Genomic DNA, 22,845 nt, shown 5'->3' on the forward strand with positions numbered 1-22,845 from the left:
TTCACCCACTTCACATGCAGCTAAATCAATTTAGAGGTACAGCAGTAAAAAACTTTTAAAATGGGAATAAAAATCTAACTATTAAAGTATTGGGAAGATAAAAAGGTTTTACCTGGCACTGGAAGGAACAAAGACTGGGTGCCAGGCATACCTCTTTAGGAGGCTGATTCCATAGACAGGGTGCCACAACCAAGAAGGCCCTTCTCCAAGTAGCCAGCCTCCTACTTTCTTTGGAGGGAGCTCTCTGAGAAGGACCTCTGCCAATGATCTCAGGGTTCAGGTCCACAGATATGGAAAAAGGAATTCCTTCAGATAACCTGGTCCCAAGCCATTTAGGGTTATAAATGTTAATATTAGCACTTGGAATTGTGCCCAGACTTCAACATGTAAAGTAATGTTCCTGTACTCCTTTACATGCACTTTGGGAAGTATGTGTGAGACTACTGTATGTTTTCCACTGGTTCTTTCTTGCTTATGCAGGCTCTCTACCCACTGTTTGTGGTTTTTATGAGGCATCCACGTATTTCAGAGATATTTTTGTATAACAGGAACTTGAATATTTTTATTATCTGTGAAAATTCCATCTGCCTCTCTTTCTAAGCTCCAGGATGGAAGACTGGGTGCATCAACACCACTGCATTTCAGGAAACAAATGATTTCCCTCAGTTGCTCCAAATGTAAACAAAGGAGAGACTGGAATGAGGGGAGAAAAAAGGGAAAGAGAGGAGAGTCACAGCACTTTTTGACAGGTTCACCTCATTGCACCTTGTCCCTGGCAAGTACTTTTGTCAAAGAGGTTTTGACACTTGTGCTTTCTATTTGTTGGGCTGGGAGAAGGACTGAGCAACAGATCACAAGGAGGAGAAGCAAGCTTTTGGTTAGCTGCACATAAAGACACAGCTAAAGCCTAACCTTGGGTAGGAAGAGCTGATTCAGCAATCCAAGCAAACTTTGATATTTAATAATGCATGAGTCAAATTAGGTGCTGACAGCTCCCAGGCTCGGAGCATTCTGTATGTAATTATGTACTGTTGAACTTACAAAATGTCTGATTTTTGGAGAAGAGCTGGGGCATGTTATAATTAAGCATTTATGTAGCATGCCTGAGCTGCAAAATGTTTTATCATCTTCGTCTCCTTCATCTTCCCATTAGTGCTTTGAAATAGGTTACTGTTGCTCCCATTTTACAGACATGGAACTGAAGCTAAGTGAGAAGCCGTGTGCCCAAGCACACCATGTGAGCTGGAAATTGAAATTACACTTCACAAGACCAAATGCATTAGCCATGGAAATGTTCTATAGACCCATTTATCTTCCCATGTGTTAGTAACAAAGGCAGACAATTAACCAAGTTATTGGTTGCAACAAAGCCAACAAAAAGACATCTGGTAAATTTATTGTGGCATAAGCTTTCATGAGCCAGAACCTATTTTGTCAGACGTATGATATGTTGTATATCTAAAGATATGTTGTATATCTATACCTAAAGAAAAGAAAAGAAACATGAGTACAAGGGATCAAGCCATAGAGGAGAAAACAATAGGTATTTCACAGTACTGTTCAGAACACAAATTAATACATAATTTCGCCCAGTGAATAGGTACAGAAAGATCAATATTGTCAGTGAGGACAATTTCTTTTTGTAATGAGCTAGCCATTTCCTGGATGTGTTGAGACTGAATTCCAGTGTCAAATTTGCTAGGGAATTCCAATTTAGCAGTTTCTTGTTGAAGACTCCATTTGAAACTTTTTAGTTGGAATATGGCAACTTGAAGTTCTTCTTCACAATGGCCTGGAAGACTGAAGTGCGCAACACAAGCACACACACAGAGGTTTCTGAGTGTTACCATATCTGATGTGTATCCTTGTGTCCACTTTTATAAAACCACCCCATGTGTCCTCAAAAAATAGCAAAAGGGCATTGTTGGCAGATGATGCATATATTGTGTTCGATTGAAAGCCGTGTAGGCAAAGGAACCACTGAAGGTATGGCTAGCCTTGTTTGTCCCATGTGAATATTTCCCAAGCATGGATTGGAACCAGTGAGCAAGTGAGCTGGTGGAAGGGGACATACCAGCCCCCTCTTTTGCCTGGCAGCTCCCCTGGCCCTCTGAACATACTACTCAGACAGGCAGGGGACTTCACAAAAGGTCTTCTGTGAGAAGAGCCTTGTCTCTTCTGAAAGGCAGATCCTGGATCCAAATGAATATAGAGACACAGTTGGCATCAGCACTTACAGGAGTGTATTCTCTGGTTTCTGCCTCCATTAGGAGGAGTACCTGGAGGAGGGTTTTCTCTGCCTATATTCCCCACCTATGGAATGCACTCCCCAGAAAGGTCCGCCTGGTGCTGTCGTTACTTGTTTTTCGGTGCCAGGCTAAGACCTTTTTATTTAAAACTTATTTTAATTGTTAATTTATTATGTATTTATAGGATTTTAAATTTTTAGCTGAGATGTTACTGAGTTTTTAAATCTTTATTGTATTTAGAGTTATTTTATATGTTTTTAATTATGTTGTGAGCCGCCCCTAGGCTTTGTTGCGATGAGGGCAGCATAGAAATGTTTTAAATAAATAAATAAATAAAATTAGGTGACTCAGGATTACAGACAGTAGGTAGCTTTTTCAGATTTAATGTGCCACAAGACTGATGTTTTCACCCTTTAACAGTTATATTACCAGTTGAATTTGCCATTCTGAACCCCCATTATGAAAGTCAAGGTGCAGAGCTTGTTGCCCTGATGCTGTTCTCCTTAGCCAACTGCCTCTGTTTGAAATTGAAAGGCCTTTCAACCACCTTTCTTTTGCTGGCTACCTGTGGTCAGTCACTGCCCACTGTATTTCTCTAAGGCACCGAGATATTGACAACAAAGAGGCCTCTGAGGACACACAATTGCATAGCACATGCATATTCCAATTTATATGTATAGATGCAAATATAGAAATAAGTACTATAATATTTTAAATAGAATTATAATATGTAGACATAGAGGAGAAAACAGTGACCAAGTAATCTATGTGCCTGCTTATTCTGTCAGCTGTCCAGGTGCTCAATGTGAATGTGCCCTTTCTTCCTTTTTATGGTCAGATACCTTTCAGTAGGCTTTGGACCCTAATCTTAACCTGGGAGGCTGAAACATAGGCCCCCTACCCCACAGGATCAGGGCAAACCAGCCCCCTTTAATGTTATCTCCAAAGAATCAGAGGAAGCACGGCTTCTTCAGTGCCTAGCTTTGCTTTGGGCATGCAGGAGAGTTGGTTGGGTGCTCTGGCAGCTCAAGAGGGCATGTGGCAACTTGTGTAAGAAACTTCTTCCTCTGCTGGGGTGCTACTAGAGAGGAGGGAGGCTGGAGGCAGCAGGTGGGCATGTCCAGCACAGGGGATGCTTTGCAGTTAAATGCAACCTCAAGTGATCCTTTCCATCTGTGCTTGGGCCCTCTCAGGTGTGACAGGTCTGTCTGGGATGTGATATGCCCTCCTATAATCAATACTTGAGTGGTGCCAGTCACACATTCTCAGCCAGTCATCAAGAATTGAGGAAGGAAGTTACATAAATGCATGTGTAAACCAAGTCTGAGTCTTCCCAAGATGCAAAATAAAAGATCCATTGAGTTGATGAATTCAGGAGAAACATTCAAAAGAGCAAAGCAACCCTCATTTGACATTCAGAGGTTGAAAGTGAGTCACTGCTTCCACTATTCACATGAGCATTTTGGTTGCCATTTAACCAGAATGAGTGAGAGCTGCAAGCAAATTCTTTCAACATATGATTATAAGAAGCTGCTATATGCAAGTCAGACAGACTATTGGTCAAGAGTTAAATGTGGGTTGTTACTTAACATACTTTGTTGTTGAAAAATGTGTTATCATGTTGTATGAATCCAGCTGAGATAATAACCATGGTGAAAAAAACCACAGTTCACAAACCAACAACAAACCATGGTTTCTTTTTGTGGTTTGTTCATGGTTGAATAGGCATGGCTTGTTACCACAGGTGGGTTCAGACAACCTTTATTTCAGCAGACACTCAGGATTCAACAACGCATGCTCAGTCTATATTCAGCCCTTTATTGAACCCAATAATTTTTCTCCAATTTTGAAGACAGGTATTTTTTCCAGCCCTGCTTGGAGAAGCTAGCAGTTAAATGGAACATTTGGATTAATTCTTATAGCATGCCAAGGGTAAGAGAAGAAAGCAACTTTGTGTAAGCAGACATTAATGTGTACCACCAAAGAGCAAAACAAACATCATCTTTAAATGGAACCAGTTCATTAAGTTGTTAAAATATCCCTTACAGGATTTCAGTATATGTGGCATTTTGATGTGATTTAATGAAGGGAAAAGGTTCCGTTGTCTAACTCTCACAGACAAACCATTTATTGCTTGGAAAGATAATCTTGAATGCACTGCCTGATTCAAGGGAGGGACATAAATTGTTTATGACAGTACCATCAGCCCAGAATATTTTTCCACAGGGGACTGCTCTGAATTTTAATATGATTCATGAATTAATTGATTAATTATACCAATTAATTCTATCAGCTCCTATCCCTTCTGCTCTTAATGTTCAGGAACAGGGCTAAATTTGGCTTTTGCTTTTGATTCCCTTTTTCTGCAACATGGTGCCTCTTTTCTTGCTTTTCTGAAGAGGAACCACCAGTAGCCTACAGGCCTGCCATAAAGATGAACACAAACACACGTGCTGGTTCAGAGTAGAGGTCCATCCTGTTGCCCACAGCAGGTAACATGATGCTTCTGAGCTGCTCATCAGTGAGGCATGGAAGGCAATAGTCCTTCTGGCTCTTGCCACTCATCCAGGACCAGCATCTAGGGCAGGCATGGTTGGATACCTGCCAAGCACCCACACTCACTAGCAAGCGCCACTTCTCCTCTTCACCACTGCAACCAGCTTGCTCCTATGCCTCTCACTCTGGCCCGAAGACCATAGATGGTGCCAGTGCCTCCTTGTTTACTGGTTCTCTCTTGTGAAGCAAGCAAGTGGTAGCAATGCTTGGAAAAGGGGTTAAGAGCAGGAGCAGCTGGAGACCATGGGGGTGAGAAGGGCCCTCCAAGCATTTCCTTGGCATTCAGTGACAGGGATTCCAAAGGAATGTACACTGAAATGTGCCTATTTGTGTATTGACAGTGTCCTGAAAAATAAATCAGCGACCCATATTCAGCTCTTTAAAACAGTAACAAAAACAGTTCCCTTTAACAGCTCTCCAGCTGCAGTGTTGAAAAAGCTATGCCAGCTCTTCACCACTGCCAGGCCCATCCTCCTCGGCCGTGCACACTCTGCCGTTCTGTGGAGCTGCTCTGCTAGAATGATTATACAGGGAAATGCCTACTGTAGAAAAGTCCAGGCTTTCACTTTCTCTGTGTTTTCCTTAATTGGGGTGCCACAGGGCAAGCCTGCCATAGACATGTGTACCTGGAGTGAGACTTTGACTTTCTCAGAGACAGCAGAGATTATCTTGCGAACCATCAGTGAGGGAGACCAGCCCTGGAGTCAAACCTCCGCAAGAGAGATGCAGAAGTCTAACTCGCCTTCTCTTGGGCCTTCTTTGCAACATCAAAAGTCACTCTCAGGCTGCTATCTTATGAGCACCCTTGCTTGAACCCAGTGACTTAATTCAAAGTACCATTGGATAAGGTGTCCCATAGGATGCTTCAAGCGACATTTCCTTCATTTGATTTTTGATCTGAGTGAAAAAACAACCGCCATGAGCCTACATGGGCCAGAATGCACAGTGGAAGCCTCTCTTCCTTTTTGTCTTCTGCATTAACAATGATCAGACATTTACATCGATAACAGGAGGGTCCATATCTGCAAATGCTCTTTGAGCCTGCCCTGCTGCTGCTTCCTGATTTAAAAGAACAGAAGCGGATCAGACTCCAAGAGCCTCTATCTGTTGTCCAGATGTTTTGGACAACAACACTCATAATCCCACAACACTGACCATGCTCATTTTTTTAACAGATACCATTTGTATCTTTTCATTTGAGCAAGGGCTGAACAGCCATCAGTGATGGCTATGGCCACTCATATACCTCTGTAAAAACTAATGTATGGATAAAGGCTATTCCAATACCCCTTCTCAAATGAACAGCAACAAATACTCCTTCAGAGTTTTTATGTAGCTCTTTAGTCCTTTGCAAGAACCAAGGGAAATGTAAATAGAAGCAAACAGTTCAATTGCTAACCTGTGCCAGTGTTGATAAACCGCACCCCCAAAATACAAAAGCAAGCAAGCAAGCAGTAAAAAGTATAAGCATTCCTGTAAAAATACAACTCAAGAAAAAGTCATAAAATAAATGAGGCTAGAGGGCTTCTGTGAGGGGCTGTAGTGATGGGGCTTGATACACATCAGTTGGTAATACATTTCAGGGACATGGGGCCACAGCAGAAAAGGTCTTCACCCTTGTAGTTTCCACCGTGACTGCTCTCAGAGGTGGGCAAAGAAGAAGGGCTTTGGTCTTTGATCTTAAAGTGTGGGCAGGTTGGTGCAGATGAAGTTATTTGGCTTTCAAGGTTAAAATTGGGCCCAGGAATGCACTGGCAACCAATGCAGCTTCACACATGGTTATCATGTGAATCAGTGGCTTGCCTCCCCTCCGATACTCAGGCAGTTGCATGCTGCACCAGCAGAAGTGTCAAATGATCTTTAAAAGCTGCACATGCAACATTAGGTAAGTGCCAAGCTAGGCCACAGGTCCCTAGCATGCTCATGCTCCCTAGGCTTGTGAGGCAACCCAGTTCAGAAATAATGCTTTCGCTGTTCATTGAAAGTGTAGTGAAGGGCACAGACTGGCCTCTCATCACCTTAGACAAAACAAGAAATGTTCCTACCCATCATGCTTTGGATCACATGGGGCAATGAGCAGTCTGTTGGATGAAGATTCCAGATGGGTTTGTATGAAGAGCTGTTTTTGAGATGTAGACTCCCCCAACTTGATGCTCTTCATTCATTTTGCGCCAACTTCCATTAGCCCCAACCAGCATGGCAAATTTTCAGGGATTACAGGAGGACTCCAGGAGTGGAAGGCTGGCTTAGGGATTTCAAAGTTAGGACCAGTACTTTGAAGTAAGCCTGGGAAGAAACAGGCAAACAGAGAAGCAGGAATAACACGGCAGTAATACAGGCTGCATATCTCACAGCAAACAAACTGCTTGTATTTGGAACCAGTCGAAATTTAGTCTTTTTCAAAGGCGAATGCTAAAACCAGTCCCTTGAGATCCAGAACTTTTTGGGACCCAATTTTATCCCCAAGACACTGACTGCCAATCTTTATGTTACCAGCACAATGTTCACTCCTTTCGATGTTCAGACATACCTCTGAGGCAGTGAACTGCATATGCTTCCATACACACAATGCAAGAGCAGCCACTGCTGTATCGGGAAATTTTTTGAGGCCACTGCATGCAGTGTCCAGCTCACCTTTCCCTGGGTTTCTAGGAAAGGCTGTGTAGTTCAAAAGCTCCCTTGCAATATAGTTGGATCCCTTGCTCTGCCTTTCTTTTTCTCCCAAGGGCACGGAAAGCACTCTTCTATAACTCTCTGCTATTTGGTTCCAGCAAAGCTCTTATCCCTTGTGACAAGTCAAAACAGGGAAATGCCAGGAGAGTAAGGAGGTTCAGCAGAGTCTCTTGGCTACTTGCAGATGACTTTTCAGAACTTTTCTTTTAGCTCATCTTTATTCCAAAGGGCATGGATTATGGGGAGGGGTTGAGGTAAGGCTTTTCTTTTGCCCTGGGATTTGGGCACCTGTCTGGTGAAATATGTGGGGTACTCATGCTCAGTTCTAAGGGTCCCCAGAGCAGGTCTGTGCTCTGATCAGCAGCCTGATGCTGTCACCAAAATCCCTTCACAGAGATGCAGCCTCCGATATGCAGTGCGAAATGTCAGTCCTCCGCTTGGTCTCTCCAGCCTTGGTGGGGGTGGGGAGGCAGCTTCCCACATTATTAACATGCATGCGGCACTTCTTCCTTTCCAATGCTTCCCTACCAGCAAGGTCTCAAGGCAAACTGATGAGGAAGAAATGACAGACTGAAGGGAATTTGTGGCATTCTGCCTCCGTTGAACCACATCAGCTCCTCCGTCCCTCAGTTCCTTTGCTGGTTTCAAGCGAATCTCTCATTTTTCTGTATCTTTCCCATCTCTCCTTTTGCAGGATGGTGGAATATTCTCTGGACCTCCAAAATATTAACTTGTCTGCAATCCGCACTGTGCGTGTCTTGAGGCCTCTCAAAGCCATCAACCGTGTGCCTAGTAAGTCTACCTGCCTTCCTTGTTTCTCAAAGCCCCTTCCTGGAGGCATTCCCACACACGTCTTGCATGCTTCAGTTATGCTGTCTTTTACACAGAGTGGGATGGGGAAATCCATCAATTCATCTGGTATCTAGGAAGAATCAGGAGAGGAGCATTTCCCCACCAACATTTTGGTGTGTATTAAGAATGTTACCAAGTAGACAGGATGATCTGGTAGACATATAGTTTTGCCATTCTAAATTTTGGACAAAATCTCTCACCTTCTTAAGGATGAGTAACTGGCTAATGTAGAGGAAGCAGAGAATATGCGTAAACAATTATCCTAACAATAGGAAATTAAAGTGACATCCTTTGAGAATCAGTATGGAGACTAATGCTAATTCAGTTATTATATATGATTTATAATCAGAAGGGAAGAATAAAGAGGTCAGGTTCAGAGATATCACCAGTTTATTCAGGGTGTTGAAACTCCAAGCAGATGGTGAAGATTCTGAAAGGATGGGTCAAAACTGGCAATTAAAAAATTGCCAGTGCACAAAAATTAAAGTGCTATACTTTGGCCAAAAAAAAAATCTGAAATCATGCCTGCACATCTACACTGAAGTGAATTATAGTCACTGAAGTGAAGGTAGTGAATTATAAGGAATGAGAACTAGGGCTTATAACAAACAGTTCAGTGAAAACATCAACCATTTATACATACATAATTTCCACATCCAGCAGATTATTTGAAAAGGGAGTGAAAATAAAACTGCAAATATCAGAATGTCTCATATAAATGTATGGTATGGCCTCATTTGGAATGGCTGCTGGTGGTTCATCCACCTTAGGTTAGGATATGACTCAGTTCTGGGCTCTTGATTACCTGCAGATGAGGAGTCTCCATGAGAAGTATCTCGTATTGGCTATTGCTTTAGAGAATGTTGCTCTTTCCCACCACCCTCTACAAGAGGCAGAAGTAACTATGTTGTGCACATGTGTGTGTTAACTGAGGGTACTAGAAAGCTGTTGCATTTTACTTTCTGAATTGAAAGGTTTTTGAAATCCATCCACTGCAGTGAAAGCAGTAAAACTTATAGCCTTGCAAGTAGACTTAAGACTTTAAGAAGAGCCATGCTGAATCAGAGCAAGGCCTCTCTAATCCAGCTCTCTGTTTACACAGTGGCCAGGTGTTAACAGGAAGACCAGAGCACCTTATCACCCATGCTTTCCAGCAACTGGTACTGAGACTTATATTGTCTCTGTTACAAGAGGTAATTTATAAGCATCACAACTAATAGCCATGGATAGCTTGCTAGATTTCTAGGCAGTTTCCATATCAAGGGCTTTTATTGGCTGTACTGATGAAAGTGGTGACATAGGAAGAGACAGAAGTGATAACAAAATAGAATAAGAAAATAAGGGTACTCCACCACAAGGCTACCTTTCCTGTTGCTACTGCTATTACCACTCCCTTCCTCTATCTTTGTCACACTGTTACAGTGATAGTCATGCTTAGCGACTCACTTTTGATAATCCACCCAAGTAGGAGGAAGAACACATGCACTGCATCAGAATGCAGGGTGTTGCCTGCAGATGGGTCCTGGGTTCCGTCCAGGTACCTCCATGTAGGACTGGGAAAAACACACATCCGAAAGCCTAGAAAGTCACTCCAGGTGAGTGTAGGCAATGTGGGAATAGATGGCCCAATCATCAGGCTTATACTAAAGCAGCTTCCTATGTTCCTATAGGTTGTAAGCAATGAGGAGCATAAATGGCAGCTTGCCCTAAGTGCATTGTTCATACCATTTGAAGGATTATTTGCAGGACTAAACTAGGGACTACAACTTATGGCAACCTCACATTGACCTGTCATTGGAGCCTTTTTTGTTTTTTCCTCTATGTGTGTTTTATAAATATGTGACACAAAGGTCCTTTTAGTATCATGCTGGAAATGTGTGATCATTGTTCTCTCTTCTCCTTGGGACTATAATGTTAGGTATAGATTTAAAAGACAAAACAAAGTGGAAGGATCCTTTGCATTTCCCATTAATGGGTACTAATGTTCCATCCTACAGGTCTACTTTGAAATCTTCGCTGTATGAGGGTGTTTTAAACCTCTGCTTTAAAAAACCCCAGCATTGTAAGAGCCCAATACTATGATTTATGTTCTTCCATTAGGTTGGATTGCATCAGAGAATCCTGTGGCAAAGCCCCAGGCCTAGTCAGTTGAACTAAATGCCAAATGTAAACATTCTCTCTGGAAGTCTAATTTACAAGCTTTTGGTATGTGTATGGAAAATGGTGTTGCAGCCGCAAATTAGTGCTTTGAGCAAAAAACTGCAAATTTCATGCCCTTGTTTTCTTTCCAGCTGGTGGCACGTGGAAGAATTATACTGATTGTTTAGGTTTAATTCTCTGTTACAGTGGTGCATGTAGGAGGTCTTGCTCAGTCAGTCATTGATGACCATTTCCTCTGGATAGCTCACCCGTATCTTCTATGGGCTCCCAACTGCTTTCCCAACCATTTTGCTCCTTAAAGGAGTCAGTGGGGCACATAAGTGTTGCATCCAGAGGGTCCCAGTTAGACCTCAAGTTAAAAGTCAAGTGATATGAAAGATGCCTTACTTGATCATGTGCCAAGTTGCCAACAGTCAAAGTAAGCACTACTGGGCTAGAAGGGAAAGTAGAACCAGTGTGATGCAGTGGTTAGAGTGTTGGACTGAGATGCAAGAATTTCAGGTTCTGGTCCCTGCTCACTCATGAGGCTCACTGAGTGACTTTGGGCTAGTCATTGATCCTCAGTCTAGCCCACCTCATAGAGTTGTCCTGAGGATATTATGGAGGGGGTGGTCCTTGCAAGAGGAGCAAAGGTGGATATTCATGTAATGGATGAATGAAATGGACAGGTGGGCTTCCTGTGGTTCATCCTATTCATGAGAAGTCTACTAGCAGAAGTAACAAGGTTAACACAGAAAGGTAAAATAAAAAATAAACTGTGAGTAGTCATACAAAATATGCACTAATCAAAAGAGAAAGGATTCTATTGGTCAGTGGGAAATGGGTTTTTAAAGGACATTGCAATAATTCTCTCCCCATCCAAGATGGAATAAAATCCAGAGCAGGTACATTTCTTGTTTTCAATTAATTGTAGTGTTGATAAGATACTGAGAATAAACTCTTAGCATCCTCATAAAACTAGAAGTCTCACAATTTTTGGAGGGCCATCCATGATAGCCAACGTGATGTTGCAGTAGCTAGAGATCCAGACTTAAAACAAAAAGACCCAAGTTCATCCATTCTGTGGATGATCATGACCAGTCATTTTCTCTTGGCCTGAATTACTACCAAAAAATGCTGTGAGGGTAAAATTGGGATAAATCTCATATACTATCCACAGCTTCTTAGAAGAATTTGCAAAAAGAATTGCAAAAAGTTAAAACCAGAATCTAATTGGCCTGCCTGGTAAACTGCATTCCTATGAAATGAAAGGAATGGCAAAAGACATCCTCAGAGAATTTTTCAAAGATTTCAAGATTTCAGGGAAGTCAAAGCAAATTCCTGTCTTTGAATGACAAAGGGAGGACTGAGATCATAGAGAAAGATCTTGGAAGATACAGACCTGTTACCCTAACTTGATTCTTAGACAAGGTCTAGGAATAAATCATAGAAGAGTCAGCTTGTAAGGGCCATGATCATATTGTGCAATTGCTAATAAGCTAATGTGATGGGTTTTTGTTTTGTTTTTTATGTCAGAGAAACCTTGTTTCCTCTTTTGAGCAAGGCAGTGAGAAAACTAATCATATATTACAGCTCATCTCCAGTAAAGCATTTGACGTGACATAGTTAGAAACAAGAAAATGGAAAATATTGGAGTAGGATGGACTTTCCATAGTACAGTGAGACCACAATTGAATGAAAAACTCTATTCGATGAATAATTTCTTGTGTGTGCGTGCGTGTGTGTCCGTGTCTGTGTCCATGTCCCTTTGTAAGACAGGATAAGGATTCAAAATGAACTTTGTAAATCCCAATATTACATAGAAATTTCATGAAAACAAATGTAGACATACACGAACAAGAATAGCCAATATACAAGGGCCTTTTGCTTTTGCTTTTTAATGGCCAATCCCTACCACCACTTCCCCCTTCTTACTGGTTCATTTTTGGGCACAGTTCAGAATGTTGGATATAATTTATAAAGGCCTAAATAACAGGACAATGGTTGCTTGCAATATTGCTTTCCTCAGAAGAGGACCTTCTCTCGGTCTCACCATCATCGGAGGCATATAATGGGAAATGAAAGAGTGCCTTCTCCATGGTTGCTTCCAGACTCTGAAATTCTCTGTCAGAATGAGGCTAGCTCCATCCTTGATGTTCTGCCAGGACATTCTTCTTCACAAGAAGCTTGCAGCTTTTGAGATGATTTCTCAGCTTGATTTACTTTGTTTTTAACTGATTTGTTTTAGGTTTGATTCAAATTCTGCATTTTATCTTGCAGTGGAACAGTAGGGAATGAATTTAATAAATAGGATAAGAAATAACAAAAAGTACCATCCCCTTTCCCACACTTTCCCATATTACATAGTGGGACAGGAATATTACACAAGTAGTCAGATACAAGGTGGAAGAGAGAAAGTCAGTCCTTCAGAAACACAGTCACAAAATGCTTAATGTGCATAAAACAGGTGTGTAGCAAGGAGATGTTTTAAATCCATGAGAAATTCTGCTACACAAGTATTAATATCCACATTCTTTTCAGAAAGCTCACAGCAGGAATACTTATCAAATATTTACGATCAACATAGGGATGTATGTGAAGCAACCTGAAATGTTAGCAGGCATATCTAATCCAGTCAGAATTATATGTATCCTGGCTTGATGAAGCATAAGAACAGATAGGAATACATGAGTCAATCAGACTTTGGTATTTATTTGTTTGTTTATTTATTTACTTGATTTGTATGCCACCCCATTAGCCATAGGCTCTCTGGGCGGCTTATACACAATCAAAAAATAAAATGCAGTAAGACAATAATGTCAATAAAGTTAATAATTATAAAACAACTGATAATAATAAAACATAAATTAAATATATAAAGTAGATAATTAACCAAAGTGAATAAACAGAGATGGGATATAAACAATACTCTAACAAAACAGCTTCACAAACAACCAAAACAGAAAACCATAAAATTTACAGTTAAAATGGTAGCAGCAGCAGCAAATTTAAACAAAAATGTCAAAAGAGGAGTGGAACAAAAAGGCCTTCAGCTGGCATCTGAAGGAATCCAGAGTTGATGCCTGCCTGATCTCCAGCAGAATCAAATTCCACAGCCAGGGTGCAATGCAAGAGGATGCCCCCTCCTCCTTGCCAACTCTCCCCTTACCTCATTAGGTATGTCCTAATCACACTGCATTGGGAAACACCTCCCAAGGGCTTCATGAGGAACCATCATTTTTCAGGATTGATTCTGAGTCCTTAAAGACATGCTGGTATCATTGATTGAAAAATGTCAGCTTAATTCTTTTAGGTTAAGAAAGTAGTTAAAATTTATTTTCATTGATCGATTTGATGTGTACCCTGCCATTCTACCAAGAAAAATTACACTCAGGCAAGATGACTAGTTGATTATTTATCACACTGGCACCCTGCCATGGTTCCAAGAAGTGCAGGTTATCATACTGTAGGTCTTAACGGTGGGCTAGCCTCCCCACCCTGGTGCCCTCCAGATGTAGAAACATAGAAACAGAGCGAGTCAGAAGGGGCCTCCATGTGTTGAACAACAGCTCCTGGAGCTGCTGGGAGTTGTATTCCAACATGTCTGGAGGCACGAGGTTAGAGAAAGCTGTTGTGGGTCATGGCTCACACCAAGTGGTAGTATCAGTCTGTAATTGCCTGCCATGTTTTTGCCCTCCCAGATGAGCACTGTAGGATGGCCTTGTGTCCTACTTTACCAAGAACAATCCTCTGTTTGAAAATAGCCTTTGTGTAAAGGGCTGTCTGGTCCAAGCACAGGTTAACGATCAAGAATTATGAGAAGCAAGGATAGCCTGAGCAGCCCTTGAAATCTCCCATCAGTCATATGCACCTGGAGTAGGGATAAGGCTCACCTGGCCATGTTTGGCGTGTGCAGGGCTGTGCCACAGACAGACACCAGTAGTGACTACTGTTTGATCCATGTCAAAGCTCGCTTGAACACAATCTTAGGCCTATCTGTATTTCTTATCCTAACCTGCCATATAGTGTTGCTGTGAGGATATACATACTGTGATATGCATACTGTGTATACAGTTTTGAGCTCCTTGGAAGAAAGGGGGGAGTTGTGTTGTTTTCCTAAGTAAACACTTGCAACACATGCATAGGCTTTTCCCCATATAAGGGTCTTGCTTTATTTTCTAGTACAAGAGTGACATTAAGTGTAGGAAGGAAGTTGCAGCCCTAAACTATGCCACTGAACTGGCTTTTGCTATTTGAAGGGGAATAGGTAAAGAACGAGAGGCGTGACGTCTGCTGTTGCCTGTATGGTCTCTTGGTTTTAAATAATTTTGAAATGCTGCAGGCCTACCCTCCACTGGGGGACAGAAATGGAGACAGTGGCCTTTCCTCCATACACATTCGCTCCTACCTCTGCTGCTTGGCGTATATGATATCTGCACATGAGTCAGCCTCGACTGGGAATTGAACCATCAGGACCTGCTGGGACTCGGCAGAAACTGAACATGGACGCACTTGCTCTATAAAGTTGCTCTATAGTTTTCTTGATGTGTCCAGTGCAGGCCAGAAAAATAGACTTCTTGTTGTTGTTCAGATGGTTTCCATGGAAAGAAGGGGTCAGGAGAAGAATGTAGCAGAAGGTGGATGTGTAAATCCTTGCAACTTTAAAACTGCTTCTCTTCTGCACACACCCAGGGCTAACTGCAGCACTGTGGGTATACGATGGTGCTTATTAACTCTACTCAAATAATGTCTGCAGTGTTTGCACAACTCTGCATCACGCAGCAGTTGGTAATGAATTCATAATTATTAATCATTATTCCTGTGCAGGGTCACACAGAAGGTAAGGGTACCTCTGCCTGCTCATGGGCAAAATACAGATTTGTACCTCAAGCTGAATGAGAATGCTTTTCTTCTCACTTTGTTCAGTAGGATAAAATATGGGGGAGGGGAGTTAAGTCTCTTTTTTCTTGCTGATTTCTGCAGGGTTGGGGTGGTGTTGCACAGTGGCAGGAAAATGACTGACGGCTGCAAAGTCCTGCTTAGCAGTCTTGTCCAGAGTGGCAAATCTTTGTGTTGCTCTAGCCAAATAACTTGGTAGGTTCTGGGACTTCACCCACAATTGACATCCAAGCAGCAAACCATGGGTTCTCTTAATGCGTTGCTTGTGGATAGTAGTGTGGGTTCAGACCATAATATCCCACATTCCAGTGCAATCAACACTCAACCCATATTGAACCCTTGAGTATGCCTTATTATGTCTGAATGCAGCCAGTGATGGGTCCAAACTCATCTAGTGATTCATGGCTGAGTTGCAATTTGATAAATTTGCCCCCTGGTGAATGTGTTTGCCCATGTCACAACTTTTGGAGGGCTGGTTTATGGCATTTTTTCAGAGGCAATGTAGTGAAACATCCTCTTCATTGGCACCCTTGTCTATTCTTGCAGAATCTTCTGCAAAAATCAAAATCCTGTCAAAAGCTTGGGGTCTGGTTGTTTTTGTTTTGTTTTGTTTTGTTTTTTGCTTTGCCATAGGGCACCAATTGCTATAAAAGAAAAAGTAGGAAAAAGGATATCAGTAGCAGGCTGCTCAATTGCACATTGATTATCAAGGTTTTGGCCAATGCCCCCCCCCCCCCGCCCCAGAAGAGTGAACATAGCACCTCAGCCTGCAAATTAGAACAGAAGTAGGCAACTTAGTGTCCTCCAGGAATTTTGGATTATAACTCCCATCTGCACCACCCAGCATGGCCAGTAGTCAGGAATTCTGGGAGTTATAGTCAGAAAAAACTGGAGGAAACAAGAGTGCCCAGCCCTGCATTATTCAAAACCATACACATTTGGTGCAAAAGGGCAAACATAATCTGAGAATACAGATATTGTGAGACCACACAATTCTTGCTTATACATTTGAACATGAAGATTTCCTGGTTCTGGGTGAACATAGGACAAGTATGTGAAAGGATGCTCCATTCAGATATAAGCATCAGAATTTCTGGAATAAGTATGGGTTTACTGAAAAAAATGTATTAAATCCAAATAGTGTTTTTTCTTTCACGAACTTCAGCAGGAAACCTACTCCTTATGAGGCTTCTGTGAAAAACGTTTGCCCTCTTAGGGATTGCATTTTAAATCACACAAACATGTAATTCTGGACAAGGAGCATATGCACACCTCTTGGATTGGGGGGAAATAGGAATTACCAACATCAACACTCAAATGCCTGCCCCTGTGTGTCACAGACCAGTCCCTCAGACCATCAGCCTCACAGGATTTTAGTCCTGTGTCCTCCAAGGAGGATCCAAAGTCGACAGGAAAAGACTTGGCCAGTGTGTTGCTGTGTGCTAGAATGGGATTTGAGGGAGCCAGGCTCTAGTGCCCCCTCTGCCGTGAAGCTCATGGGATGATTTTGGGCCGGTCACTCACTCTCAGCCTAACCTACTTCACAGGGTTTTGTTGTGAGGGTAAAATGGAGACAAGCAAGATCACGCTAGTTGCCTTGGGTTTCTTACAGGAAAAAGGGGAGATACAAAAATCATAAGCAACTATGAAAGAGAAAAATGGTTATCCTCACATGCTGAGAACCCAGACCATGAAGAAACTAGCTTGCCAGAACCTCCCCCAAATCAACACAGCCTGCTAAAACAGAACAAGCCCCTTTAAGGGGCAAAGTCTCAGTAGTGATAGAGGAGAAACTAACCATCCTAAAGGACAGTAACTTCGTATTTAAGCCCCTGTCTTGCTCTGATCTGTGTTGGAGCAAGGAGCAGACAATCTTATGTGGCTTGCAGCCTCAGTACCGCTTGGTCCTTTCCATAGTGCAAATTTCTTTCTGCCTTGAATTTCTGAAAAACTTGTTTCACCTAATTGCTGCTCAAGATCTGATCCTTAGCAGAGCTTTGCAACCCAGGCTATTTCTTGGAACACAGTCAGAACTTGCCATCTGAAATAGTATATTGTACAGAGCTGAAAATAATCTTTCAGATTTGTAGATGTCACCAGTATCAAACTGTTAGGCACCCCAAAGACCAGATATCTAGGATCTGTCAAACTCTGAATGCTTGTTTCAGAATATGGTTTCTGGAGCTCCATAAGCTGTTTCTGGAAGCTTACCCAGCATATCTAAAATTTCCCCACAAATAGGCACATTTATTAGCTTTCCAGCATTACATTTTCTCACATCTTAGGCACAGGCTCCCAAGAGTGCACCTCTGTGTTTAAAATAACGTGCAAGGTAACCCTGAGGAAGCAACCCTCACTCTAAATCTTAAGGAGTTGTCAAAAAGTAAGGTAATGAATGGCTAAAAGTGTCTCACAAACCTGTATGTGTGGAAATTGCTTCTCTGATTCTGAAACAGGGAGCAATAGTGTAGAAACATCACAAATAGTTCTTGGTGTAACTAGTAGTTCTCGGCTTATCCTGAACTCTCAGGCTAACCTACCTTGCAGGGTTGTTGTTGTGAGGATAAAATAAAGGGGGCGAGACTCTTGTAAATACTTTAGCTTCCTGACAAAAGGAAGAAATGTGAGGTATAAATGTAATATCATCCTCAACAGCCAATTTTAAACATGGTGACTTTCTAGTATCACTGAAAGAAAATAGGACCGGGGCAGGGCTATGCAGATGAATAGGCAGCATGACACAGAGAGGATTTGACTTTATATTTGATGTTTGGAAGGATGGGACAAAGGCGGTGAGGTGTAACCTGGAATACAGTTGAGAAGGAGCCAACCCCGGTCCTCATCCCTAAAGCTGTGAACTAGGCAGGGCTGGCAAGGACCAGGTTTTAGTCCTCATATCAGTGCTACCCCTTACAGTGCAGCCACAAGCCATAAAGCCCCAAACAGCCACATTTCCTTAGCAAAATGCCCTTGGTTCCATATACATATCACCAAAAAAAAAAAAAAAAAAGGAGACTGCAGATTTGCATAAGCATATGCCAATTTGCATGTATAGCTGCATGTCAGGAAGCTATTACTTTAGCTTAAATGTAACAACTTACACCTCACCACAGAGTAGAAGCCTGGGATGATTTGTGTGAATTGCTTGATGATTTTTGGTGATTTACGGGCAGCTGCACAGTCTTCTCTGCGGTGCCCACAGTGGGCAAGCAAGTTCAAGGCTGCTGCTGCACCTTCCTTCTTCTACTTCTTTACGTTCAAGTTGGCCTTGGATGGTACAGCCCTTCAGATAGAGGAGAAGTCCTTTAAATATGGACTGCTTTTGTGAAGTTGAATGCATGCCCACCCTAGTTTTGCACCAGGGCAGGGAGAAGTGAGTGCTTCAGCTAGCAGCTTAGCCCTCATTCACCTGAAACTTCTCCCTACTCATCTTTTTCCAGAAGAAGTCATTTCAAGATCATGTTTACCAGGAAAAGCTGCTTTAGGGAACCAGGATGGGGGCGATTCAGTGACCAGTGGGTTAGTGCAGGGTGATGCCACTCCCCCTGGTGGCCTGTTTGAGAAGGCAGCCTCGTTCATCTGGCAACTACTTCTAGGATTAGCGTTAGCCCTGTAGAGGCTTGCAGGTTTAGGGTCAATGCAATCATGCAGATCAGTTGGGATCCACAAAAAGCTCTATAAAAGTCTTCTCAGAGCTGCTTAGATTTGCCATGGCAACATGAATCTTTGTGGGAGCTGCTTTGTGTTCCTGACTTGGCTGCTGCCTGTTCCACTTTGCTTTGTCTCTGGTCTTGCCACACCTTTGTTGCTATCTAACTTCTGCTTGAGTCTGACTCAGGCTTTAGCTCCGATCCAAGTATATCTTGACAAGTGAGTAAGCCTTGGTCCATCTTCTACTCCCATGATCCTGGTGTTCCACTTGAGGGTCCCTGCTGCTTATGTGCTGGTACTCACAGCCCGGGAACATTTAAGCATTCTCTTTACCTGTCTTCTTCTCTTAGGGTGGCCATATGTTCTTAGGGTGGTGGTCTGCCAGAGGACCGCTTTCACTTTGAAGGCATCCTCCTTGGGTCTGGGAAAGCCACAACTTAAATTTTCCACTGTGCTGCAAAATGCAGCTATGGCAAGGGTACTGTTGGAAATGGACTGGGAATGCTCCTGGATCAGTCTCTGCTACTGGGAGCCCAAGCAGCTTCAGCAGCTTGCAGTGACCAGCTCTGACTAGCTTTTTCTGCTATCCAGCATCAGCCTCTCCTTGATTTCTTGGGTATAGGCACTAGTAATGCCAAGGTGTGATTACTGCTACATGGTCTATATGGCACTGCCCTTAGGATTGGTCTGGAAGCTGCACCTAATGCAGAATGGAGCACCTTAAGTGATGCTGGGAGCTAGTTCTTTCAAACATGTGACTGCTGAGGGAACTGCCATGGCTGCCTATTTCCTACTGGGCCAGGTTTAAGGATCCTGGTGTCTTTGGTGTCTAAAGCCCTAAGCAACTGGGGATCAGCATATTTAAAAGAGGGGACTTCTCCCTTATCAGCCTACCCAGTCACTGAGGGCCTCAGATAAGGTGCTGCAGGTGGTTCTGCTTGGTCCTGTGGTCTGTGTGGAGTCCATTTGAGAGAGGGCCTTCAGTGTTGGGAATGTCAGGCAGATATTGGCATTATTCCTTTTTTGCATCTACTGACAACATTTCTGTTGAAGCAAGCCTTGCCTGACTGACCAGCCATGGTTTTTGATAACATGATTTGGTTTTGAATATTTGACCCTTTCTTTTCTCCATTTGCATTGTTCACCACTCAGGAATCTTGTCAGATATAGAGGCAAACATAAATCCTACAAATGAACAAATACAGCTGGCAGCTTCCCAGTCACTTGGTGCTCTTTGGACTCTTGGGGAGAGCATGAAGGCGCACCAGGCAGGCTGTGGTGGCCTTTGCCAGGGTGCTGTACACTGTCAGTAGGCCTGCACCTTGCCTGGGGAGAAGCGTTACTGAACTGATTGTGTTTACACCATATTAAGGTGTAACAGAATGTAAATGCAACAGAATGTAAATGCAATCAACCACTCAATCATTACACTGGTCTACAAGGAGAAACCCTTGGAAATGAAAGTAGCTAAATTCTAGCAGAATTGGGTCACTAATAAAGGAAAATTAAGTCCTGAGTATTAATTGGCTCCAGTTTCCAAGATACAACTTCAGGTCAAAATTGCATCAAAATAATTCAAAATTACAAGGGGGGGATGTGTGATTATGCTCCATAACTTTTCTGCCAAATGTGATATAGCAATGAGAATGGTGCCACACCAATCATTATAAATTTATCTTTTTATTGATATTCTGTTGAGAAGTTACAAGGCATCATGATCATCAGACACCTGTCTCCCTTGTAGGCAAATATACTCACCTGTGTACAAATCTTTATTGTGGAATATCTTGAAAACTTTAGCCAACCAGCACCTGTATCACCTGTTTTCCAATTCATCTAATCAGACTATGTAAGAATTAGTTCATTTTATCTCAGAGGGTGATAATTTCTCAAAATGTGTAGACCAGTGTTGTTATAATCTTGTTGCCCTAGGTATACTTTGATTCTTATTATAGCAGTAACTATACCAGAGGTGGAAGACCCAAATTTAGTCATTTTGTTCTTCATGTAAGTCTTCTGCCTCATCATACAGCACAGCGGTGCACTGCAACATTTTGTTGCAGAGCCACCCTTGTTCTTTCCTAAGTAGCCTACAATCTACCAAGTGATTCCCAAACGTTAAACTGAAATTCAGGAATAAAAATCAGGCTTATAAATAAAACATAGCCATATACATTTTCACACATTTCTCCTCTTAGCCACAGGCAGCATAGATATTTTTTGTGGGTCAATTTTGTCTTAATGTTTCCATCCCTGCATAAATACTCAGCATTTTGGGACAATGTTTTCGGTATTTCTGATCAAAAAGGCACTTCTGTTTGCAGCTGGAGAAATAATTCTTTCTTTCATTTGCATAAGACCATTGTCATGTCAACTGGGAAATGGCATGAGGATTGTATTTGAAAAAGAATGAAAAATTGGAAGTGGTCTAAGCTGGGAGCAGGTGTCTAGCTAAACACGGCACAGATTAAGTGATAGAACATTTGGGCCCTTCCCACAAACCTTATTTAATGTCTTCATTAATAATCTTCATGGAGGAGTCAAGCTTGTTAATGACATTCACAGATGATGCTAAAATTGGAAAAAGTCACAGACATTAGGAAAGAAAAAAAGAACAGTATGAAAGGATGTGGGATAATTAAGGGAAAAAATGGACAGAAAAATGAACAACTGCAACAACAATGACCCATCTATCTGAATGCATCATGCATTATTGCATTATATTATTACTGTAAAGTTGTGCAGTACATTGGTGAATCATGGTATGTGTGCATATTAAAATCAATAATTAAATGAAGGTACATATATGGTGTGAGTGGAGAGATGCTGTCCCTGTCCCCCGCCCCCATATGTGTGTGTGTGTGTGTGTGTGTGTGTGTGTGTTTTGGCAGGGGTCTTGAAGTTGTTCATCAAGAGATAATACCTAAAACAGGAGACTGAGTGGGCACAAAGGTCACCTGGTCACAGTCTTATCCACTATGGTGAGATGTATGTTATGTCTATCAGTGATAATAATTCAATATATACAAACAGATGCCTGACAGTGCCATAGCACAGTGAAACCTAGACACCTGAAACTTGGCAAGCATCCCAGCTTGTCTTATTCAAGCTAGCTAAGTGGAAGCTGGCTGTGTAGTTCCAAGGAGTGAGGAATGTGCCTTTGTGCAAGAGAATGGCAGCCACTGCCTTGAAGGAGGCAATGGTGCAGCCACTCCTCTGAATACCCTCCCTAGATCCAGAAATTTCTATCAACAGCAGCTTGGTCGCTAACAGTCATTTTCGAGCCAGATGCTTGAGATGCACCACTTGGTGGCAGTGTAGTTGAAGATGCTCTTGGAGGACACAGATTACTTTGTCCTCTTTCATTTGGGTTTCAGGATGGGAATGGGTTTGGTTGCCCTCATGCATGACCTTCTGTAGGTGGAAACAGAGCGAGTGCAACAATGTTGATCCCCCAGACCCTTGTTACCTCTTCGTATGACCTTGGAGATGCAACCAGCATGGTTCTTACTCTGCCAGCTGCAGATTGGTGGGGAGGGCACTAAACACAAAGTCACAGTTCCAATATTGGAGCTCTTTTTGCTGAAAATGTAGCTGGGCCTTCAAAAAATCTTACGACCAAGTAGACACTTCCTGTGAGCCAAGCCACCAGTCATTAATTCAAGCTGTGCTGACATTTTTCCAATAGCCTAGCTAATTATATGTATATCCCACATTTTTCCTTGCAAAGAACCCAAGGCAATTTACATAATCCATCTTCTCTCCATTTTACCCTTTCAAGAATCCTATGAGGAAAGCTGGGCTCAGAGACAGTGATTGCCCAAAG

General features: G+C 42.3%; 1 protein-coding gene across 1 annotated transcript in view; it reads left to right on the forward strand.

The window, feature by feature from the left end:
- Nucleotides 1–22,845, forward strand: part of CACNA1I (calcium voltage-gated channel subunit alpha1 I) — a 284,889-nt gene that overhangs the window by 141,381 nt on the left and 120,663 nt on the right. Inside the window, exon 4 of the mRNA XM_044455382.1 lies at nt 8,173–8,270. Coding sequence (XP_044311317.1) covers nt 8,173–8,270 — 98 coding nt within the window. The remainder of the gene's footprint in view (nt 1–8,172; nt 8,271–22,845) is intronic.

This window comes from Varanus komodoensis, unplaced genomic scaffold (assembly GCF_004798865.1).
Source record: "Varanus komodoensis strain SLA01 unplaced genomic scaffold, ASM479886v1 scaffold8, whole genome shotgun sequence".
NCBI classification, from domain to species: domain Eukaryota; kingdom Metazoa; phylum Chordata; class Lepidosauria; order Squamata; family Varanidae; genus Varanus; species Varanus komodoensis.